This window comes from Vulpes vulpes, chromosome 3 (genome assembly GCF_048418805.1).
Source record: "Vulpes vulpes isolate BD-2025 chromosome 3, VulVul3, whole genome shotgun sequence".
In the NCBI taxonomy this organism is placed as follows: Eukaryota; Metazoa; Chordata; class Mammalia; order Carnivora; family Canidae; genus Vulpes; species Vulpes vulpes.
Window position 1 is genome coordinate 23489002 of NC_132782.1, and position 25068 is coordinate 23514069.

Below are 25068 nucleotides of genomic sequence, written 5' to 3' on the forward strand. Positions count from 1 at the left end.
TAACATTTTTCAACTTAAAGAAGGGAACAATTAGAAATAGTATTCCATTATTTTTAAGTTCTTGAAGATCTAAATTGTTCTTCACAATTATTTTTCATAATTAAACATGCTTATTTATTATATACACATGCTTACATATGGATTTCCTGGCTAAAACACATGCAACCAACATGAAAAAACAAATATTAAATCATCCTCACAATCCTAAGAATGCCCTTTTAAATAAGGCACTCATGTTTGGAAACAGGATATAACCACCAAATTAAGTAAGATGTTTAAAAGAAGCCTTTTATTAAGCACAAACAACTTTTAATACATTATCAATACAAATAGGAAAATGTCTTTTAATGAATATGATATATCAAAGATCTGAAGGTTTTCTTCATACTGACACAATAAAAATAATCAATTTTGAAGAAGAATTACAAAGTAAAATTTTTGAGTACGCCACTGTCTACTAATAACAATTTAACTATAATCTAAATTTACTACATCACCTGGGGAGGAAGGTCAAACATTTTTTATATAGAGAATTCCTAAACTCTTATTAGCACCATTCAAAGCTTATTATCAGTTGTTCATCTACAAATTGACAGGTCAGGTAAAGCTTTAAAGCAAGTTTTCAGTGCAATGTTTACAGTTCTTTCTTTTAAGATACTTGGAGTCTATGGTCTCAAAGCAAGTTAAATAATGATGCCTTGGTAGTTGTAAGGTGTTAACATGTAGAGAGAAATGTAAAATGGAAAAAAATGAGGCTTATCCTGGCTGTGAAATGTATCTTAATGTATTGCGGCTAATGCTGTAGTATGCCAACGACATGCGGGATTATGAACTGCAGATTTGTGGGAAGCTGGTAGCTATTAGCTCTCTGTGGTCATCATTTCAGGATGTCTCAGCTGCTGCCTTTTGAGACTAACCAGTTTCATCCTGTCTCTGATGTGTTCTGCAGTGGAAGCCATGTCACTTGGACTCCCAAAATACTGCTCAGTTCTAAAAATTAAAACAGAAAAACCACAATCAGATTAATACAAATCCAATGACCACAGCAAATGCAAAAGGGAACAAAGATTATCATAAAAATTTTATATGTGATATGGCATTAGTTCACCTGAAGACCATATACTGTTTGTGGTAATTCAGTAGAAGAAACATTTTTAAATGCATAAAATATATTAAGACATGTTGAAAGATACAGATTAGTTGTATTAAAAATTGTATCATATGTACTTATGATAATCTCAATAAACCAAACAATGCAACTAAACAATGAAACAATAAAGGAAACAATGTAACATTAGAGATATTCTACTTTCAGTTTTGGGTGCATAAGCATACAGAAATATAAAATTTGTATGTATTCTTCAAGGATAAAGGCTATCTATGTACACCAGTTGTCTAATACAGTTGGCAAGTAAAATACCTGTTTTATGTTAAGGCATCATTTGGGACTTTAACAGACAAAATGATTTAATGCTATCCTACTTGAAAAGATACTGTATTCAGAGTCAGAGAATCTTTTAGAGCTAGAAGAGTTCTTAGAAATTATCTGGTTGAGCTCTGTAGCTTTTAAAATCAGAAAACTAAGACCTAGAAAATTAAATGACTTAAGTAGGATCACATAGTGGGAAAACCAGCATTGGAACCGGATCCAGGAAGATCATCTAATTTCTTTTATTTTTCCAGGACAATGTTATAAAGATAAATCTGAATAAGCTTGCTGTTAAACTAGCATCAACAGGTTTTCACACAAATGGAACAGAATAACAATTCCAAGTATTAAAGGTGGTGGTTGTGAAATCTGAATATACAGCACTAATTTATTCTTCAATCTTAAAAACATGAGGAAGTGTTACATGGACTATTTGTAGAATACAAGAGGAGAAGTACAAACAAAAATACTAGTTTCAGATGCTCCTAGGCTGACCTGAGTAGAATGGAGACAGTGCTAACAACTGGTTATAAAGCGCAGAAATGGGGGTGGAGGGTTCCCTGGAATGAGCAACATGAAGGCAGCCCTCTAATATTGTTACAAGCTGAATTATAAAATTTTAGATTTTTTTTTTATACATTGCAGATATCTAACATGATTTTAGGCTACTTCTGATGGTTTCAATTTTGGCTGTGGCCAAAGATTATCTACATATAGATTATGAATTATATATTCTTTCAAGGGAACAAAATTGTATCTTCCCCAAATCAATTCTAAATAATGATTTAAAGTTCATGACATGGTAGTACTGGCATTTACTATGTTTAAGATTTTGGGTTTTTCTGCTGTTTTTTCTTTCTTTTTAAGATTTTATTTATTTATTATAAAGACAGAGTGCAAGTGGAGGTAAGGGGAGAGAGGGCAGGCTCTGAATTCAGCACAGAGCCTGGCTGAGGGCTGGATCCCATAACCCTAAGATCATGACCTGAGCTAAAACCAAGAGTAAGACACTCAACCAACTGAGCCACCAAGGCACCCCTGTGCTAGATTCATTTTAAGTAATTTATACACATTGAGCTCATGTTAATTCCCCTGCCCTATAACCTGAAAAGGTATAAATAATATATCCCTATTTTTAGATGAAAGAATTGAGGCACAGAATGGCTGAATAGGGTGCCCAAGGTGTTACAGCTAGTAAGTGGAGAGCTGAGATTTAAACCCAAGAAATCTGATTCCAGAGTCCACAATCTTATCCGTTACACTATACTACAGTGTAAGGATAGATGCATCCAATGATTTGGTTTCTCTGTCATCTGAATTAAATATCCTCTGGATTATCTCTAAATTATTTTCAGAGAAGGTCAAGATCCTCAGGGATGAAGCTCTTTCAGACTCATTTACTGGCCCACTGATTTGCATGAGATTACTTCTTACTTTTATTATTAACTTTTAAAATAGAAAGCAATGTGGGAATCAGGTCCCCATCATTCTACAAATGAATAAACTGGGACTCTATATAGCATAGAGAAAAGAGAATGGGTTCAGAGTTGGACCAACCTAAAACTGTATGCGAATTCCACTTAGAAGCTGTGAAATCCTGAGTACCTCACTTAATCTTTCTGAGCTTCAGGTTTCTATCTCTAACGAAACCTGTTTGATAAAAAATAATGAGGTGAAGTGTTTAACTCGATGTTTAGTATATTATAAAGCTCACTAAACATTACACCCCACTACTCCCCTCACTTCCTTGGATGAAATCCAGAGGCACCCTACTCCCTATCACCAGAGCGAAGGCTAGGACCCCAGGATATCAAACTTCTATATTAAGCTGTCAAGATGCACCACATTTGACAGCAGCAAGTACCAACTGCTACTGCTGCTAAGAGCCGAGTTTGTATTTCTTTTCATTACAAACCAATTTATTGTGGAACTGAAGATGTGGACCAGAGCTAATTTACTTGGCTTTTTAAAAAATATATTTTCCTCTCTTGATGATTTCATTTTAAGACCTCACAAATAAAAAGACAAAATTATAAGAACATGTACCATACCCATCAGGATAAACTACAGGAACAGTTAATCTATCTAAAAGTGATTTCCCAACTGCTTCAATTTCATCAAATTGCTCCTCATCATTAATAGCTTCAGGCTCTTCTGGACAGTCTTGCAAAATCTGCAACAAATAAAATGGCAACATCAATCAAGAGATATAGAAAAGCAATCAAGCTCACGTAAATTCAGAAGACTGAAGGTGTTTTTGTTTTGTTCTTAGCATCTCTATGTCCACCACTGTACAAGATTCATTACTGGTGAAGCTGGCTCAAAATATTCAAACAAAATGAAATACATAATCCTTACTAACAATATGTAATTAGAGTATAAAGGCCTATAGAGATTTCCAAGAAAAAAAAAAATTAAACTACTACTTGAAAAAGAAGTTCAAACTGCGCTTAAGAAGTATCCCTTCATTCATCCATTCTTTATTGTACTAAATATTTATTTAGCAGCTTGCGATATGACTGAGATATAGATTTTTACCTCAAACAGCTGACAGACTTCAAAAATGAAAGAAAATATAAATCCAAAACAACATATACTCAGAGTTCAGACACATAACTGATGGGATGACCTACATAGGCACTTTACACTTATTTTAAAAACTGATCTGCTGGGATGCCTGAGTGGCTCAGCCGCTGAGCATCTGCTTTTGGCTCAGGGCCTGATCCCAGGATTCCGGGATCAAGTCCCACATCGGGGTCCCTGCATGGAGCCTGCTTCTCCCTCTGCCTATGTCTCTGCTTCTTTCTCCTTGTCTCGCATGAATAAATAAGTAAAATTTTAAAAAACCCTGATCTGCTGACTTATATGATGTAAACCATTAAGGTTAAAATTCAAATATAGGAAGTTCTACAGTCCTTTATACAATTTTCCTTAACTATTACCATTTAAATTTAACAAGGGGAGAGGAAAGAATAAAGAAACTGAAATAATTTATAATAACTAAGTCTATAGGTATTAGCCCACATTAGTCAATATAATAGCAATCAGCCTAGTGAGCAATTGAAAGGTGGCTAGTCCAAACTGAGATGTGCTTTAAGTCTGGGATACAGGGACGCCTGGGTGGCTCAGTGGTTGAGTGTCTGCCTTCAGCTCAGGGCATGATCCCAGGGTCTGGGGATTGAGTCCTGCATCGGGCTTCCTGAGGAGAGCCTGCTTCTCCCTCTGCCTGTGTCTCTGCCTCTCTCTCTCTCTGTCTCTCATGAATAAATAAATAAAATCTTAAAAAAAAAAAAGTCTAAGATACACACCAGATTATATGAAAAAAACTACAAAACGTGGGAAAGGGAGAAGAAAAAGAAGTATTTATTTTTGCAACTTTTTTCCATTATACTTAATCCAATCTATTTCAGCATTATTCATAAATAACTTTATATAAACTTCTAGATCTAATTTAAATATTTTCCCAGTCATTATACAAGTTGCTTATAGTTATATTTACGTTTAAATATAAAACACAGTCAAGAAGAAAATAATATCTGATAACAAAAAGCTTTACAAAGGCTTGAACACTAAAGAATCTTAGTCTTCTTTAATCTTTAAAGAATAATTGTGCTTATTTTTTTTTTTAAAGATTTTATTTATTCATGAGACAGAGAGAGAGAGAGAGAGGCAGAGACACAAACAGAGGGAGAAGCAGGCTCTATGCAGGGAGCCCACATAGGACTCCCAGGTCTCTAGGATCAGGGCCTGGGCCGAAGGCGGCACTTAACCGCTGAGCCACCAGGGCTGCCCTTAAATTGTGCTTATTATAAGCATGATAAAGGCCATGTAGCAGAAAAAAAGGGAGCATTAATTTCCTATGCAAAAAACTCAACCATTTGCATAGTTGTTTTTTTTTTAAGACTTTCTTATTTATTAACAAGACACAGAGAGATAGGCAGAGACACAAGCAGAGGGAGAAGCAGGCTCCCCTGAGGGGAGCCTGATGCGGGACTTGATCCCAGGACTCTGGGTTCACGCCCTGAGCTGAAGGCAGATGTTAAACCACTGAGCTACTCAGGCATCCCTCAACCATTTATATTCTTCTACGATCTCTTAAAGAAGTCTAGATCTTAAAATGTCTTTGCAGATGCATTTTATTTTTTTAAGTTTTTATTTAAATTCTAGTCAGTTAACATACAGTGTAGTATTAGTTTCAGGTGTACAATACAGTGAATCAGCACTTACATACAATACCTGGTGTTCATCATAAGTGCACCCCTTAATCCCATCACCTATTTAACCTAACCTCCCCACCTTCCCTCTGATAACATCAATCTATTTTCTATAGTTAAGTCTGTTTCTTGATTTGCCTTTTTTTCCCCTTTACTCATTTGTTTTGTTTCTTGAATTCCACATGAATGAAATCACATGGTATTTGTATTTCTCTTAGACTTATTTCGCTTAGCATAATCCTCTCTAGTTCCATACAGGTGGTGTTAAAGGCAAGATTTCATCTTTTTTTATAGCTGAAATCTTTTGTGTATACCGCACATTTTCTTTATCTATTCATGTATGGATGGACACTTGGGCTACTTCCATAACTTGGTTATTGTAGGTAATGCTGTTATCAATATCAGGGGGCATGTATCCCTTTGAATTAGTATTTGTGCATTCTTTGAGTAAATACCTAACAGTGAGACTGCTGGATTGAAGGGCAGTTCTATTTTTAACTTTCTGAGGAACCTCCATATTGTTTTCCAGAGTCACCTTGCAGATACATTGTAAAAGCAACATCTTAAAAAGTTATCAGTATTGTTAGAAACTGGGCCAGTAGTCACCCTTGAACAGGACAGAGGGGCAGAAGGAGCAGCGTCACTAAAAGACGGTGTGAGAGCTTCTGGGGTGCTGGTAATGTTCTGTTCTTTGAATAGTGTGTTGATTACACAGGGATGCTCACTTTGTGAAAATTCATCAAACAGGCTTAATTCAACAAATTGACTGAATATTTATGATCTATACACTTTTCCATGTTAATATACTTCAATAAAAACGTTTCATTAAAACAATCAGTAGATAAACAAGTTAAACCATTTTATAACCTTTCACCTTCACTGTTAGGCCTACTTTAAACCACAACACTGACATGCAGAGTTCAATGACCAACTCAGCAACACTGACATGCAGAGTTCAATGACCAACTTAGCAAGAGTTAACTATAAACACTTCTCAACAGAGGTACAGTAGAACACAGACAGCAACCGCCCAATTCTGGAGACTCCTGGTCACATCTCTTACGTTCTACAGACTAGGCTATATCACATTTATATCTTCCATTTCTCACATTTCATATTGTATTGAACATCCCCCACGTGTAAACTTTCATTGTGAAAGACCAAAACAAAGTTAACTACATAACAAAGCTCCTCTTCAGAGTGGAAATGTTAGGGTTGAGTGCTATAAATTTTCTCTGTGCAGAGTTAAGAAAAGGGCTCTACTGAAAATCTGCCCAAATAATATAACATATTTCATTTTTGGCCTCTAGGACTATTGAATTCATTAAATAATAAATTCTACAATGAATCTTTAAAAATAACACATGAAAAAAAAGGTTTTATTTTATCTCTATCTCATTATTTTAGTTGGGTAGTCTCCAAACATTATTAAATTACAAAGTGCCCTTTTAAAAAATATTGATGACAATTAGTAGTAGTTGCAGTAGTTGCAATAGTTGCAAAGTATCCTTTCTTCAGTTAATGAAAGCGATGAGAGCCGTGATACCCTAAAGATAAAGAGCTCATTCTGGGGGTTAGATATAGATATCGTAAGAAGAGAAGTTCTGTTGAGAGAGGACTCCTAGATGGTTTTGGGTTTCTCCAATTCACAGTAAACAAGCACTGGTATGGATTACTAGGAGAATTTGATTTGAACTCTCTAAGACAATATTATTATATATAAACAAACTTTAAACAATGGAATTAATATAAGTTCAGGGAAAAAGCACAGGTTAATCACATAATTATAATCACATAATTAAAATTAATACATTTTAAACATACACAATAAAGTCTACTGAGGCTACATTTTTAAAGAAGCGAACCTTTTCGGCATTTGAGTGAAATGTAATAGCCATTTCCAGCCTATGCACTCTCTCTTCAGATGCTATTGTAAATTGTTTCCATACTCTGTTCAGTCGAGGAAGTGTGTCTCCAGATGATCGAGATGTGCAGCGCAGAGACTGACACAACACAACTGTGGCCTGTAGCAACTGTCTTCCATAGTCGTAAGTGCTCTAAAAAAGAAAAAGTAAACATGAAATTGTAATAAAAGAATTCTGAAAAGAGAGATGGGAAAGTGTGCAGGAAAGACTGGCTGCAAATATGTAACACTACTGGAAATCAATACTGAATGACTCCACTGGCACTTACTACTACAAATTAACTGCAGATATTAAAAAAAAAAAAGGATGGGGAAGCAATACTTGGAATTTTTGGTAAGTTTCTTTTTTATTAGGCTTTGTTCTTTTATTCTGCTTTCCCTGTCTCAGTCTTCTCAATTCCACAGGCCATTCATTAACCAAAACAAGTGGATGACGATGGGCTCTTTATAGGCCACTTTATATCCCATACAGGAAACCACAACTGTTCACTGAGAGCTCAATTATTAGGGAAAATAAGTTACTTTACACACACACACACACACACACACAGTCTATATTATTACAGTAACACCGGTAAGATGCAGAAACTGTGGTTTCTACTTTACCAAAAGTAACACATATTTCTCATTAACTTTTGTTAATGAACAGTTGGATTGCCTAAAACATGGCATAATATAAAACATATGTATCAGAGGGAGTATACAGAACCTGTATTCAGGAAAACATAAACCCTCTCAAGTTTATGCAGGCTACTTTTGATGCACCAGCTGACATTTTCTTAGTTCTGTGATATTTCTGGAATAACATAACTAACCTTCTTGGACTTGGAGGGTTAAGTTACATTATAATCATGCAGAAAGCTATTCAAACACTGAGCTTGTAGAAAAGGAAGATAACCAGTTCTGCACCTGTGCAACATCAACAAATTTTCTATGCTTTTCCAGTAAAACTTTCGTTTCCTGAGCATCATCACCCAATCTGATGTGGGTCTTAAGCAGGGCATCCAGAAGTTCACTTAGCCATTCTACTGCCTAAATAAAAATAAAAACAATGAAGGTGGATCCATAACTCTTATTATATCAAAAACATCACATTTATAAAAAGTTACTACCACATGATTAATTAATCCATTAGTTATAACCTAAGTTCTTAATAGCTTATTTCATTCAATGAAAGTTACATGAATTAAGGACCTTTCCTCCCCCTCAAAATTTTTGAAATCTAGGGACATAAGATATTAAAGAGAAGCACTTTTTTAGAAGTGCTATTAAGCACATAATTTGTATTAATAGAAGATTGTGTGTTCTCCTTAATGTCTGAGCACTGGGTATCACAGAAGACTGATGAATCATTGACCTCTACCTCTGAAACTAATAATACACTACATGTTAAATAATTTAATTTAAATTACAAAAAAAGATCATGTGTTTATATAATATTGATCTTACTTGAATCTCATTACAGATTTATGTTATTTAAAATCATAAAGTTCTTCTAGATCAAGCTAAAATGATGTTCCCCAATGCTAACTATACAAAGATAGCTTATTGTTTATCTAGTTGAAAAACCCTCTTACAGGTTAAAAAAGAAATGTGCTACACCAGCCTTAACCTTAGCACATAACCAACAAGTAAGTCAACAATAATAAATAATCCCAATTTCTAGCTCAATAGAGGATTTCATTGAGAAGATAAGTCAACTGAGACTAGTAAAATAACTGGAAATAAACACTTTATTATTTTAATAACATAAACTAGAATTTGACTTAATGTATTCACTTTCTTAGGACCATAATAAGTATACTTTTTTTTTTAATAGGTAGGTGAAATCCATCTTTTAAGAAAAGACAACTATATCATGTGCCTGATTGATCTTTTACCTGGGCAGCATCTTCTTCACATTTAAACAACTGCACCATCTGAAGCATCTTTAACCTTCGCACATCTACCATGTCTTCACATCTAATAAACCCAAACATAAATGTAAAACATCATTTCAGTTTCATTAATAACTATTTTAACATCATCATCTGGCACACAGGTATTGTAGTATACTAAAATACTTAATGCTATATACCATGGAGACTTCAACTACTTTGATTTGTAAGAATTTTAAAGATATCTATGTTACATCAAAATATTTCAAAACTTCAAAATACTTGAACAATACTTTCTTGAGAATAATATGGATTCTGCAAAATACTGAAGCAAAGCATAAACAAAGTAGTACACTAAAACCCAAGGAAATCTCCACTGCCAGTTAGCAATAAACAATCCTCTAAGATAAACATATAAAGTTTCTCAAATACTAATTTTGATGATGATGGTCCAAGGAAATAAAACAAAAAAATCAGAAGGACACTATATCTTAATTAAAGGATCTAACAATAGCAAATATTTATGCCCCTAACATGGGAGCAACTAATTATATAAACCAATTAATAACAAAATTAAAGAAACACACTGATAGGGATCCCTGGGTGGCGCAGCAGTTTGGCGCCTGCCTTTGGCCCAGGGCGCGATCCTGGAGACCCGGGATCGAATCCCACATCAGGCTCCCGGTGCATGGAGCCTGCTTCTCCCTCTGCCTGTGTCTCTGCCTCTCTCTCTCTCTCTGTGACTATCATAAATAAATAAATAAAATAAAATAAAATAAAAAAATTAAAAAAAGAAACACACTGATAATAATACAAGAATAGTAGGGGACTTTATCATCTCACTCACCAGAATGGACAGATCATCTAAGCAAAAGATCAACAAGGAAACAAGGGGGTTTGATGACACACTGGACCAGATGGACTTCACAGATATATTCAGAGCATTCTATCTTAAAGCAATGGGAAACACATTCTTCTCGAGTGCACAAGGAACATTCTCCGGAAGAGATCACATACTTGGTCACAAATCAGGTTTCAACCAGTACCATGAGACTGGGATCATTCATTCCCTGTTTATTTTCAAACCTTCATGCTTTGAAATTTGAACTCATTCATAAGAGGAAATTTGGAAAGGATTCAAATACATGGAGGTTAAAGAGCATTTTGGTAAAGAATGAATGGGCCAACCAGTAATAAAGTAATATTAAAAAAATTTGATGGAAACAAATGAAAGTGAAAACACAACTATTTAAAACCTTTGAGATGCAGCAAAGGCAGTCCTAAGAGAGAAGTACATAGCAATACAAGCCTTTCTCAAGAAATAAGAAAGGTCTCAAACACACAACCTAACCTTACACCTAAAGAAGCTGGGGAAAGAATGGCAATAAAAGTTAAACCCAGCAGGAGAAGAGAATTAACAGAGATTAGAGCAGAAATAAAAAAGAACAGTAGAACATATCAACAAAACTAGGAACTGATACTTTGAAAGAATTAATAAGATCAAGAAACCTCTGGCCATACTTGTCAAAAAGAAAAGAGAAAGGACCCAAATAAATAAATCATGAATGAAAGAGGAGAGATCACAACCAAAACCAAAGAAATACAAACAATTATAAGAACATATTACGAGTAACTACATGCCAACAAATTAGGTGATCTGGAAGATATGGATGCATTCCTAGAGACATATAAACTACCAAAACTGAAACAGGAAGAAATTCTGAACAGACCCATGACCAGTAAGGAAATCAAAACAATAATCAAAAATCTCCCAACAAATAAGAGTTCAGGGCCAGATGGCTTTCCAGGGGAATTCTACAAAACATGTAAAGAAGAATTAATACCTATTCTTTTGAAGCTATTTCAAAAAATATAAATGGAAGGAAAATTTCTGAACTCTATGAGGCCAGTATTACGTTGATCCTAAAACCAAAGATCCCACCAAAGAAGAGAATTACAGACCAATGTCCCTGATGAACACGGATGCCAAAATTCTCACCAAAATACTAGCCAATAGAATCCAACAGTACATTGAAAGGACCATTTACCACAACCAAATGGGATTTATTCCTAGGCTGCAAAGGTGGTTCAACATCCACAAATCAATGTGATATACCACAATAATAAAAGAAAGGACAAAACCATATGATCTTCTCAGTAGATGAAGAAAAAAGCATTTGACAGAGTACAGCATCCTTTTTTGATTAAAACTTTCACACTGTAGGAATAGAGGGAACATACCTCAATATAATGAAAGCCTTATACAAAAAGCCCACAGTGAATATCATTCTCAATGGGGAAAAAAATGGGAGAGATTTTTTTCCCTAAGGTCAGGAACATGGAGGGATGTCCACTCTCACCATTGCTGTTCCACATAGCACTAGAAGTCCTAGCCTCAGCAATCAGACAACAAAAAGAAATAAAAGGCATCCGAATTGGCAAAGAAGTCAAACTCTTCCCTCTTCGCCGATGACAGGATACTCCATGTGGAAAACTCTAAGACTCCATCCCAAAATTGCTTGAACTCACACAAGAATTCGGCAAAGTGGAAGGATATAAAATCAATGCACAGAAATCAGTTGCATTTTCTATACACTGAGACAGAAAGAAAGAGAAATTAAGGAGTCAATCCACTTATAAATGCACCCAAAACCATAAGATACCTAGGAATAAACCTAACCAAAGAGGCAAAGGATCTGTACTCTGACAACTACAGAACATTCATGAAAGAAATTGAGGAAGACACAAAAAAATGGAAAAACGTTCCATGCTAATCGACTGGAAGAACAAATACTGTTAATATGTCTATGCTACCCAAAGCAAAAGCAAGCTACACATCCAATGCAATCCCCATCAAAATACCATCAACTATTTCACAGAGCTGGAACAAACAATCCTAAAATTAGTATGGAACCAGAAAAGACCTCAACTAGCCAAAAGAATGTTGAAAAAGAAAACCAAAACTGGTGGCATCACAATTCCGGATTTCAACACTATTACAAAGCTGTTATCATCAAGACAGTATGGTAGTGGCACAAAAACAGTCATATAGATCAATGGAACTGAAGAGAACCTGGAAATGGACCTTCAATTCTGTGGTCAACTCATCTGCAACAAACCAGGAAAGAATATCCCAGGGGAAAAAAGGCAGCCTCTTCAACAAATGGTATTGGGAAAATTGGACAGCATCCCAAAGAAGGAAATTGGACCGTTTAATTAACCATACACAAAAATAGACTCAAAATGGATGAAAGACCTGAATGTGAGACAGAAATCCATTAAAATCCTGGAGGAGAATACAAGCTGCAACCTCTTTGACTTCAACGGCAGTAACTTCTTGCTAGACACATCTTCAAAGGCAAGGGAAACAAAGACAAAAATGAACTCTTGGGGCTTCATTAAGACAAAAAGCTTTTGCACAACAAAGGCAACAGTCAACAAAACCAAAAGACAAGTGACAAAATGGGAAACGATATTTACAAATGTCTTATCAGATAAAGGACAGGTATCCAAAATCTACAAAGAACTTACCAAATTCAACACCCAAAGAACAAATAATCCAAATCAAGAAATGGGCAGAAGACATGATCAGACATTTCTCCAAAGAAGACATAAAGATGGCCAACAGACTCTTGAAAAAATGCTCAACATGACTCAGCATCAGGGAAATACAAATCAAAACCACAGTGGGATATCACCTCACATGAATCAGAATGGCTAAGATTAACAAGTAGAAAATGACAGATGTTGGTGAGGATGCGGAGCAAGGGGAACCCTCTTATATTGCTGGTAAGAATACAAGCTGGTGCAGCCACTCTGGAAAACAGTACAGAGGTTCCTCAAAAGAACTGAAAATAGAACTACTCTATAACCCAGCAATTGTACTACCAGATATTTACCCCAAACATACAAATGCTGTGATCTGAAGGGGCACCTGCATCCCAATGTTTATAGCAGCAATGTCCACAATAGCTAAACTATAGAAAGAGCTCAGATGTCCATAGACAGATGTACAGATAAAAAAGATATGATGTATATATACAATGGAATACTATTCATCCATCAAAAAAAGAAATCTTGCCATTTATAATGACATGGAAAAAACTAAAGGGTATTATATAAGTGAAATACATCAGTGAAAGACAAGTATCATATGATCTCACTCATATGTGGAATTTAAGAAACAAAACAGAGGATCACAGAAGAAGGAAGGGAAAAATAAAACAAGACTAAATCAGAGAGGGAGATAAACCCTAAGAGACTCTTAATCATAGGAAACAAACTGACTACCATTGGAGGGGAGCGGTGTGAGGGGACAGGGCAACTGGGTGATGCACATTAAGGAGGGCATGTGATATAATGAGCACTGGGTATTATATAAGACTGATGGATCACTGACCTCTACGTCTGACACCAATAATATACTATATGCTAATTAACTGAATTGAATTTTTTTTTAAAATGACAGCAATCAATGTAAGTGTCCAACAGAAAAATGAAAAATTATGGAATATTCATGCAAAACATTTTATAGCAGTGAAAAGACTGACCGACTCAATACATGAATTATTGGTGGTGAATCTCACAAACCTAATCTCAGTTTTTTCTTTATAAGGGGATTTTAAATAAAGTTCACAAATAAAAAGTTAACACTTTTCATTATATTACATTACCCAAAGTAATATCTAATTTTGAATTTTAAAAAAACTACTCCGTATTTGTTCCAAAGAAGAAAAAAACTTATCGATCTCTAGGTAAAGAAAGACATAATTCAGAGTAATTTAAAATTTTACTGTGGTCGGCCATGTATAATATTGAACTTTTAAGGTGACTTGAACTAACTTAGCTCTGATCCATTCTCTTTGTTCCCATGCTATTCACTATACTTTAGATGGAAGGGGGAACTCACTACAATCCCAAACATCAATGACCAGTTACCCAGGAGGCACTAAGCTCCACTACAGTCAGTGTTCTTAAAGAAGCTGTACAGAAACCATTGTCACAAGGCTATTTTTTATAAGAATGCCCTTAATAAAAAGCCCATAACATACCACTAAAATGAACTTGGGTAAAGTAATTCTACAAAGCTAAACAGAAGTGAGGATAAGAATTTTTTAAATCTGAAGCTAAACAATAATCTAAGACACTTAAATGATGATGATGATATCATAGATATTAATGCAAGTGTTGGATAATGTGTTTGAGAAATATAAGACATGGTCTCAACTATTAAGTTGGTCTCATTTTGGGCAGTAGACTTCTAAACAAACTATGTGGTGAGTGTTACCATGGATGAATGTAAAGAGTTCTAGAAGCAGGAAGGAACAAGTTGACTAACATGCCTTAAAAATCTAAAAAGCCTTCTAACAGTAAATATCCCTGAGTCTTGAAGAATAAGCAGTAATCCATCAGGTAGAAAATGAAGAAAGAAGTATTCTAAGTCACAGATTCATGAAACAGCACGATGCATTCAAGAAAGTAAAAAAACAGTTTCTGCATGGGAAAGTTGCAGGATATAAGATTATGTAGGGTTGAATTATGAAGGGTCTCCTACATTATTTCAAGGAGACTGAACTTCATCTGAGAAAACAGGAAATCACCGAGTGTAATTTTTTTTATTAGGTAAGTACTTTACAAAAATTATTCTTATGTACAACAGACTAGAGAGGATCAAGGCCAGAGGTAAATAAAAGAGATTTTAAATAGAAAATGTTCAGAATTCAGAGACAGCAGAACTTAGACATTTGATCAGGCTATACAAGATTAGGAAGAGTACAGATTTTAGGATAAATCCCAAATTTGGTAGCTGATGGTAACTTCAACCTAGACAGAAAATTAAGAGAGCAAGTATCTGGACATACCAGGTTTGAGGAATGTGTGGAACATCCACCTAGAGATACTAAGTAGGCCAAGTATAATTATGGGTCCAAAGCACAGGACAGGGGTCTGGGTCAGAACCATATATACTTAATCACAATCAAATAAAAGAAAGTCATTCAAGTAGTGAGACTGTGCAGGGAGAATACACAGAGTAAGAGGATCTGGCCTCAAAACCAACCCTGAAAGCAATGCAATTAGCTAGAAGACAAGAAACCAGTGAAGAAAACTGAGAAGAAAGAGATTGCCAGGATCATGAGGGTGTTTCCAAAAGACAAGGTCATCAGAAAGTCTCAAGAGTTTCAAGAAGCTATGTCCAACGCTATTTAGCGTAATCAAGCAATGTGAAGACCAAAAATACTACCTGGATTTTGAACATGATCAAGCATTATTCCATAGTAATTAAAGTCACTGGTGACATCAGTAAGAGCAAGTTCAGTGAAATGGTGAGGGCAGAAGTCAGACTGCGGACGGCTGAAAAGTAAGTGGGAGGCAGTGAGAAATCATAGTACAACTGTACCTTCATATGACCTTCAAATGACTTGGCTGTTAGAGAGGAGATTCTATGGCTAGAAGGTAAAGAAAGGGTTGACAAAGAAAGTATATGCATGTGTGTTTTGTTTTTTTAATAAGAGAAATTTAAGCATTTAAATGAGAAGCAGAAATCAGAGTAGAGAATGAGGGAACACAGGAAAGACATAAGGATGCGTGGCTTATTAAGAACAGGGGTCTAGCATCCTTTGTGATTAGAATAAAATAACAAAATGGGTGAGTTTGCATGTGAGCCTAGAAGGAATTTCTGCCTAATGAGTATCTTCTCTGTGATGCAGAGATTGTTTCTATGAGGTTTTGCTGATGACCCTAAAATTTCTAAGTGTGCAAAAATTTCCTACAACCATGCTACACTGTTTTACTTTCATATATTAATTTAATCCTTTACTTTGTAATGCTTTCCAGTTGCTATTTCAAATTGAATTTTCAAAGAATCCTTTAAATTCCCAGCTCTCCATGAAATAAAACTAAATAGCCTCTTACCCAGAGTCTGTTGTCTAATCCTTTCAAGCAAATAGGAGTACAATGGGAATGTGACAATCTGTGAGTTGGAAGTTTAGATGAAGAAACTGATCAATGCAGATAGCACATTTAATAGCAACTCTAAACCAAATGAAAATGGAAGAGCAAAATTCTCCCAAAAAGTGTTTTTTTAAAAGATGAAAGAGTCATATGCTATACTGGAGAGATGGAATGTGAAGTACTTAGGGAGTAAACTGAAATTTTACCACGGAATAAAAATGGTAAAAGTTCCATTAATTGGACAAATTATCATTATTTGTTAGTACAATTACATACAATAATAATTACATCCACTAAAACCTACTACATACCTACTATATAACAGATTAGAACTTGTATTTTGTATAGAAAACATCTATCACTTCCTATTTTAATATTATGTTATTTTAACAAAAATCAACATTAACAGTCAAACTTTGCCTTTGTTTCCTAAGCTGCATATCTTCCATCACTCCTTGTATGTGGTCCACATTTTCTTTATTTTCAATGGTTACATCCTTTCCGTAGGCCCAGGATGCCTGATTGGAGATCTGATCCAGAAGTCCTTGACCTTTTTCACGTAAACCTTGTAATCCTACATCTAAAACAAAAGTTCCTAGATTTAATCTCTTAAACAAAGAAGGTGCTTCCCCACCCTCAAGTAAATCCTCTCAGCAGATATTGTACTTGTCTTCCAAGAACGACAGCTTTGTACCTTAAACTACCTTGGGATGGGGTTCTCTGAACACTTTAAGCAATAAACATCTTTATAAATGTAGTTCAAATTGGAGCTTCCTCTCATGCCAAATTCAGCCTAAAGAGAATTTCCACTGATGACAATTATTTTTGAAAACTGAAAAAAGAAGAAAGTATGGGAATTTCTAATTGATTAGTTAAGATTTTTCAACTTGTTTCGTCTGTGCTTTTATGTAGTCCAATTTTTAGGAAAACATGGCAAACATTTTGTTCAAAATAATGTATGGGTTACAAGACTTCAAAGTATTCGACCAATTTATTATCACTGTGAAAAAGGATGCTGAGTATTTTGAGGTCAGGCATCTTCCAGCTTACACCTAATGAGAAGTAATATTTAGGATAGATTTACAATACTCCAAACCAGACAAGCAAACAGGAATTTTTTTTTTCTTTTTTAAACAAGTATGGCTCCAGAAAACTTCTGACACTATGAAATAAATTGCATCTGGCAAATTAAATACAAAATATGTACTATTCCTATCATGTGTTGAAATAACAAAGCTGCAAAGTAAAATGCCCATATAAACATGATTTTTCAAACCCATCCTCTCAAATCCTTTTCAATAACTAACTAATTGGCTTCGATCATGTGTCACCATTTTCTACTGAATCTGTCTTAGGTTTCTGCTTCATCACCTCCATTCCCTTCTGCCCTTTTATCCCACCCAGAACAACCCTCACTTCCCATTTGTACATCCACTATCTCCTCTCCAGTCATGACCTAGGGAAATTCACTGTATTTCCTTCCTACTGTAATAAAATGTAAAAGGCCTTGGTGTCAAGTAAAATGGAATCATCCTCTCCTTGGGAGAGTAGGTAACCTTGGCAATATTCCCAGTTTGGAGAAACAAATGCACAGAACCAAACCGACTATTTATTCACAAGGTTAGGATATAGCAACAACAAAAATCATTGCATAAAACACAGTTTGGGGCATACAGGGTTTACCACAGAACACTCCACAGCTAATTACAGCTTATGCATGCACTACAAATAACTGTTCATACTATATGCAAGACATAGCACCTGTAGATATAGTTGGGTAAAAAGGAAGGCTAAAGGCCCAATGAAGGAAGGGTGACTGACCATCAATGAAAAATAAAAATTTTAGCATGTACTACACCCTTCAAGGGAATAAAACCTATTTTACACTAATTTTTTCTGTGTTTCCTATAAATAATTATAATTAGTTCAGTATAAGTTGACTTGTCTAACCACAGTAATGATATTTCTAAAAAAAGAACCCTTATGTTTCAGCATTTTTAAAATCTGCTTACCAACACTTTTCAGCTTCTCTTCAAGCAGTTTTAAAGTCTGCTGAATCGATGCTCCATCAGCTGGTGCTACATCTACGCACAACATCCCTAATAAGCCATCCAACTGCTGAGACAACTAAAGCAGAGGGACACCAAAGAGATAACCCTGATGTAATCAGCATCTAAAGTGTTTAATGATTAATGAGGTTTATATCTAATGAGGTTATCACAATTACACTTGAAAAAAGACTATGCTGTTAAAAGACAAGGACGAATAATTAGAATACATGTTATCTGAAAAGACAGAAAACAGATGCATGCACCAGGAAGACAAAGATTTATATCCAGGTCAGCAGAATGTAAAAAAGTACTGAAACTACCATTTCAATCTACGTTATAAAGCATAAACAGAGAAACAGTCCAGATGAAATATATCTACTAGGTTGGAAGACTATTTTGACAAAAAAGGCTTAGCATGCAAAATGACTTAAAAATGAAAATTTTTTTAAAAATCAAAGACTTTTATCATCTCCCCACGAGAAAATTATTTTATTCCAGAAAAATAATTAGGAGACATGCAAACCTGCAAAAATCATGTGCAGATAAGTGTTTAGATCATTTGAAGAACAGAAAAGCAATGAGAGTAGACACTTACATCTTGGGCAACACCGTGAAATTCAAGAGCAGCTTGCAAGAGATTTTGTCTAAATTCCAGCTGACTGGCCTGTCGATAGCAAACATCACTAAGTTGTTGCTGCAATGACTTCAGTTCCACAAGGTCTTCCTCATCCCCAGCATTTAGGAGTGCTGCAATTTGCTGATTAAGTTCCACATATACTGCAAACCATTCCTGTAACAGACATGTTGTAAATTAAGGATCAAATCAGCTCCCGAAGAACTACATTATATTTTATCATTTCTCCAGATAGACTCAGTAACATATATGATAATCTTCTTAGGCAAAATTATTAAAGTGAGGATAAGAAGTCCCAACCCCCGGAACTCACTCCTGTCAAGGTCATTATCTATCCTATATCCTCATTCCAGTCATCTAAACATTTCCTTTCCTTTCTCACTCTACCTGAAACCTTTCCACCCTCAGAGAAAACTATTACCAGACCATTTCTTCTCCCTTACTCTCAAAACCCACATCCCCTTTAGAGTGTATGCTGTCAGACAACATCCTTCCAACCTTTCCCATTACACACCCACATCCAGAGAGTTTGGCAAAGGTCATGGTCCCCCTCTCTGGGCCAGCCTTCCCACAGACTCCCACCGTAACGCATCCACCCGGCACTCTTAACTCTGTCCCTATTCCCTCCTTACTTCCAACCATCCTGCCCCCACACCACCTCAACTATCTATTCCAACAGATACACATTCTTGTCATAATCATATACTACTATACAGTTCCCCAATCTTAACTTCAGAATGTCATTCTCTAACCACCAGCTACTGACTCTCCCATTCACACCATTTAGGACACTCAATCCTACAACCCATGAGACTGCCCGATCCAGTGACCTGCTTGTTTTAAGGTCCAGCACTAAAGACTCCCATGTCCTCACTTCTGCCTTGGTCAAGCTATAACCACTTCCCAGAGCATAATCCATGCTCATGCCCCGCTCTCTTCTTTCCATCCAATCCACCTGTCAAGACCTCAGACCTGGTTTCTCTACCTACTGTATACCTACACCAGGGTAGCAACATGGCTAGATAATAGCAACTATGCAAATAGCTATCTTTTTAAAGTTATAGTATATATAAATATATATACTCTATATATCTATATAAAAATATATAAAGTATATATAAGTAACCTCAAATAGGCCTTTAGCAAGCCCACATTTCTCTAGTCGGTTTATTTTCCCATTCTCTTGATTATTAGGTTTCTTCACTCCTTAAATCTCCAACTTTCTTTCTCTCTCTCTCTTCATTCTCAGCCAAAAATCTAACTTCTTAATTCACTAGGAAGCAAACAGAAGAGAACTCTCTCATCTTCTCACCGACACATCTATGACCATCCCTCTTTTCTGCAGCCCTGTGCTTTGCTCTCCCTATTAAAATAGTGGATGAACTGTCCCTGCTTCTAAGGCGGTCACTTCACTTGCACTCTCTCTGTCCTCTGTTCCTACATGAGGCTTTGCTCTTGCACTTATCTTCTCTCTCCCATCAATTCATTCTTTTCAACTGGATTATTTCTACCAGTATACAAATAAGTTGCAGTATCTTACATTAAAAAACAAGAATACACTTAAGATGTGTACTTCATATATATACATACATACATATATATATGTTGCTGTATATAAATTAAACTTCAATTAAAAAAAGAAACTCAAGACCAAGACCATCTAATACTTGCTCTATCTTCTCATTTCCCAACCCCTCTTAAATCCATTCTAATCAGGATTTTTGTCCTTCCTGCTCTTACCAAATTCTCATTTTTTATCTTACTTGGGGCTCTCAGCTGAGTTTCACAAAGGTGACCACTTTCTCTTAAGAATCCCTTTTCTCTTCTTTTCTCAGACAAAACAGCTCCTCTGCTAGCCCTTCTGCTTCTTGCCCTCTAAATTTAGAGATGACCTGGGGTTCAGTTTTCCAAAAGTTCTTTTCTTCTAAATCAATATTCTTTGGGTTTGGGTGAGTTCATCTAGTCCCATACCTTTACATAACACTTATATGCTGATAATTCCCACATTAATATCCTCACCTTGTCCCCTCTCCTGAACCCGACAGTGATACCCAACCTGCATTTGGATATTAGACATCTAAAATTTAACCTGCCCTCCAGAGCTACTAATTCTGTAGCCTCCCAACCTGCTTCTCTCCCAGTCTTCCCAATCTTAAGAATAGCTAAGGCCAAACACCTGATTCCTCCAAGAGCAAGTCTTGCTGGCTCAACCTCAGGATCCTGACAACTTCTCATTACAACTGCTGCCTCCATTCTATTAGTCTCCTGTCTTCCTATTTCGTTGTTTGGCCCTACTCCTTATTCTCCATATGGTAGCCAGTGATCTTTTAAAAACATAAATCAGTTCTCTGCCCAAAAACCCCTCCAATGATTTCACATAACATTTAAATAAATGTCAAGTTCCCTGTTGTGGGCTTAACAGACATTTTGGCCTGACTCCCTCAGAAACACAGTTTTGTGTGACTCCTTGCCTTGCTCACTGCACTACAACACAGGCAACATACCTGCTAGTCCTTTACCATGGCGACTAAGTTTCTGCCTACAGCGGTTTTACTTCTGTGTCCTCAATCTGAACTGCCTTTTGCTTGAATTCCTCCTTCCTATCATTTCAAGGTTTCTGACTGATGTGATCTCCTCAGAGATGCCTTTCCTAAAAGCCTTGCCTCACCTGCTCCCCATTCCCTTTTTCCCAATATGAAGTTCCATTTTATAAGCTAGTGCTACATACCCAAGAGTCTAGAACATCACGTGAATTTAGAATGTGCTCAATTAATATGCACTGAATGAACATATAAAACACTGTATATTAGACACTGCAGATTAGCTGACATTAAATTAAGCAGGTAACAGGTACTGCTCTAAAGATGGTCTACTCTTGTGCCCTGTACCTAAAACTTGGGTTTCTCTAATTTGTCATACTGTTTTATTGCTTGAACTACTATGAAATCTTTGAATATTATTATATAGATAATGAAGTCAGATGTAGCAAAAAGAATAATGGGTTTGAAAGATGGACTCAAGGTCGGTCTTTGCTCCTTACAAAGGGTATGATCTTCATTAAGTCACTTATCTCTCAGAACCAGTTTCTTTCTTTATAGCAATGATTTTTCAACTGGGGGTTATTTTGCTTCATAGAGAACATTTTGCAATATCCAAAGACATTTTTGGCTGTCACAACTGAGAGGGTGCAATGCTAATGCATTTAGTGGGGAGAGGCCAGTGATGCAGCTAAATTACCCTATAATGCAAAGGACAGCCCCTACAACAAAGATCTACCTGGCCCAAAGTGTCAACAGAACCAAGGTTGAAAACCCTGTTCTATACAACAGTGATAATATTATCTGTCTTACCTATCTTATCGGTTATTATATAAATTTAATCACATAACACTGTGTGTAAAATACTTTTGAAACCACATAGTGATCATAAAAATTAATGGAGGTGGATTTAAAGCAGAAAATACTACTTGAGAAAAATATCATAGTGGTGTTCTAAAACATAAAGGCATCCGGGCACTTGGGTGGCTCAGTTGATTAAGCATCTGCCTTCAGCTCAGATCATTTGCATGGGGCTCCTTGCTCAGCAGGAAGCCTTGCTTTTCCCTCTCCCTGCCACCCCCCCCCCCACTTATGCTCTAATAAATAAAATCTTTAAAGATAAAAAATAAATAAAATAGAAAGGGATCCCCCAGTCTTCTCTATAGTACTTGTAAATTTAGCTAATGCTCTAAACAGATCCAATTCTTTGAAGAAGTAACAGTAATGATTCAGAAAAAAAGAGTAAACTAAAGATTAACATCCTGGGATCCTGGGTTAGTATGTCTTAAGAGTGAGAACTATCTATGTCATATTACCAAGGGTGCTTACTAAAAATACATAAGCTTCACCCCTGACCTATTAAATCAGTCTGTGGGCATATGGCTCTGCCAACAGTCAGTTTAACAATCACTTCAGGTGACTCCTCCTTAGGACCACTAAGGTTTAAGGACAATCATACTGGAGTTGATTTTTTTCCTAGTCTGAACTTGTAAAATAAAGGCCAATGTAACCAGAACAAGGATGCAAACAATTTAAGAACTAATATTTTTCTTGAAATTAGCACCTGAAATTAAAGAAGCTCACATTAGGAACTGACGTCATCCTAAAGAAATAATCAGTTTCACTGGGATGTAAGGGAAAAAAAATCTGGTGTGCACAGACTCTTTTTCCTCTCTCTCCCCCTCTCTCTTTTCAAGTTAATCACATGTTTCTTCCCAGGAAATAGGAGAATATAAAATATAGAACCTTAGGTGGACAGGCTGCATTCAGTTCAGTTTGGGCATCCTCTGGCCTACCTTTTATGGACATTTAACTGCACAGGAAAAAAAAAATCAATTCCAAGATATGTAATTTAGATTTAGATGGTTGGTAAGAAATGAGCTTGAATGCTCATATATTAGGACAGAGGTAGTCATCAGGATTGACACTGGAATCATGGGGGAGTTGGTGGTAATGCACAGCTGGTGAAATAATGGCTATTTATGTTTACACCAAGAAACAGGAATCCCAGTCTAGGAGGAAAGAAACACTGCCAGCTCACTTAAGACTAATATGTTCGGGAGAGATGAGTGTTTGCTCTTGATGTGTATCTGTTTTGCTGCTTACTATTAGGCACGACACAACAGTGTTCTCTTTGAAGACCAAAAGTCAGTGTTGTGAGATGGGAGATACAAACAGAATGCTACAGCTTCAGAAATTTATACTTCTGCACATTCCTATGAGGTGCTTTTCCTAACAACCACCTACCTCAAACAAAAAGATAAAATATGATTATCAAACGAAAACAATTTAAAATGTATTTTAAATTACGATAATCATTTTCTTATACCTTAATATTTTTTGTTGTGCTTAACCTCATATTAAAAAAATAAACTTCCTATTGACATTTCTTGAAAAAGAACTACATTTTAGTATGATTTTCATTTTCTGTATATTAATACTAAATAAATTCTAATAAATTTAGATTTATTTTAGCTTTATAAATTATGTTTTTATGAAGAATCTAAAATGCAATATTTGACAGTGATTTAATAAAAATGGTATGTTAATTTCTACCCTTATTAAGCAATCAATATGCTAGAAATTTGTCCTAATTTTATTAAGACCTGAAGAATTCCAATATATGCTTTAAAGTGTTGGCTCTTATTTACAAAGAGAAAAAGAAAGCTTTTAATAAAATATTAGAACATTATAAGCTAATATACTTATCCTGCATCAAACCACCTATTCTCAAGGTGACAGCGTAGTGCCACCTATTGGTTAAAACAATGCAATTCTCATTTGTAAACCTAGAACGAAAAATTTCAAACTATTCAAAAGTGGAAAGAACAGTATAATGAACTCCATGTGCCATCCATCTTCAGTAACTATCAACTCGTGGCCAATCCTGTTTCTTCTATACTCTCACCCAATTTGTGCCACCTCCCAATATTGACACTGAATATCATACATCATTAGAGAAATGAGATTCATAGTAAGTCATCAATGTTTCTTTTCTTTGAGCACCATTCTTTGAACGTAAACATCAATATATGTGCGTGTGTCCTTAAGTATTAAGAGTACAGGAATGAAAAAAAATGGAACTATCTTAAGCATATCCATGAAAATTTAGTAGCTTTCTCTGAGAGTGAGCTAGTAAGCAAGTAAGACACAGAGAGAGACATAGAAAGGGGGAGAGAAAGAGAAATAGAGAGGAAAAAGAATTTCATGACTATAAAGAGATAGATGTTTCAACCTAGCCCAACTACCCATTGATCGAAAAGTGTACTCCCCAGTTTGTTCATGTATAAAAATAAGATGATGGCTTTAGAAGAAATCTAGAAGATCCTTTCCAATTCAAAAAGTTCTGACATTTTAAATTGATTTCACAATAGAAGTAAATTTAAACACGCGGAGCTATCCATAAGCTATTTGTTTCTTTAAACTGATTTTCAAACTTTATAAATAAAAA

At 35.6% G+C, this 25068-nt stretch overlaps 1 protein-coding gene across 5 annotated transcripts in view; it reads right to left on the minus strand.

Moving 5' to 3' along the window:
• Positions 1–267: 267 nt before the first annotated feature.
• Positions 268–25068, minus strand: part of SESTD1 (SEC14 and spectrin domain containing 1) — a 129095-nt gene continuing 104294 nt past the window's right edge. For 4 of the 5 annotated variants that reach the window (XM_072752070.1, XM_072752072.1, XM_072752071.1 and 1 more), the window contains 8 exons: positions 19042–19236; positions 18408–18522; positions 16816–16975; positions 9448–9529; positions 8477–8599; positions 7509–7700; positions 3481–3602; positions 268–990 (listed from right to left, as the gene is read on the minus strand). In XM_072752070.1, coding sequence (XP_072608171.1) covers positions 861–990; positions 3481–3602; positions 7509–7700; positions 8477–8599; positions 9448–9529; positions 16816–16975; positions 18408–18522; positions 19042–19236 — 1119 coding nt within the window. In that variant the 3' untranslated portion in view covers positions 268–860. Of the gene's footprint in view, positions 991–3480; positions 3603–7508; positions 7701–8382; positions 8600–9447; positions 9530–16815; positions 16976–18407; positions 18523–19041; positions 19237–25068 lie in introns of all 5 variants that reach the window. The other variant, XR_012000342.1, reaches the window with a different exon arrangement.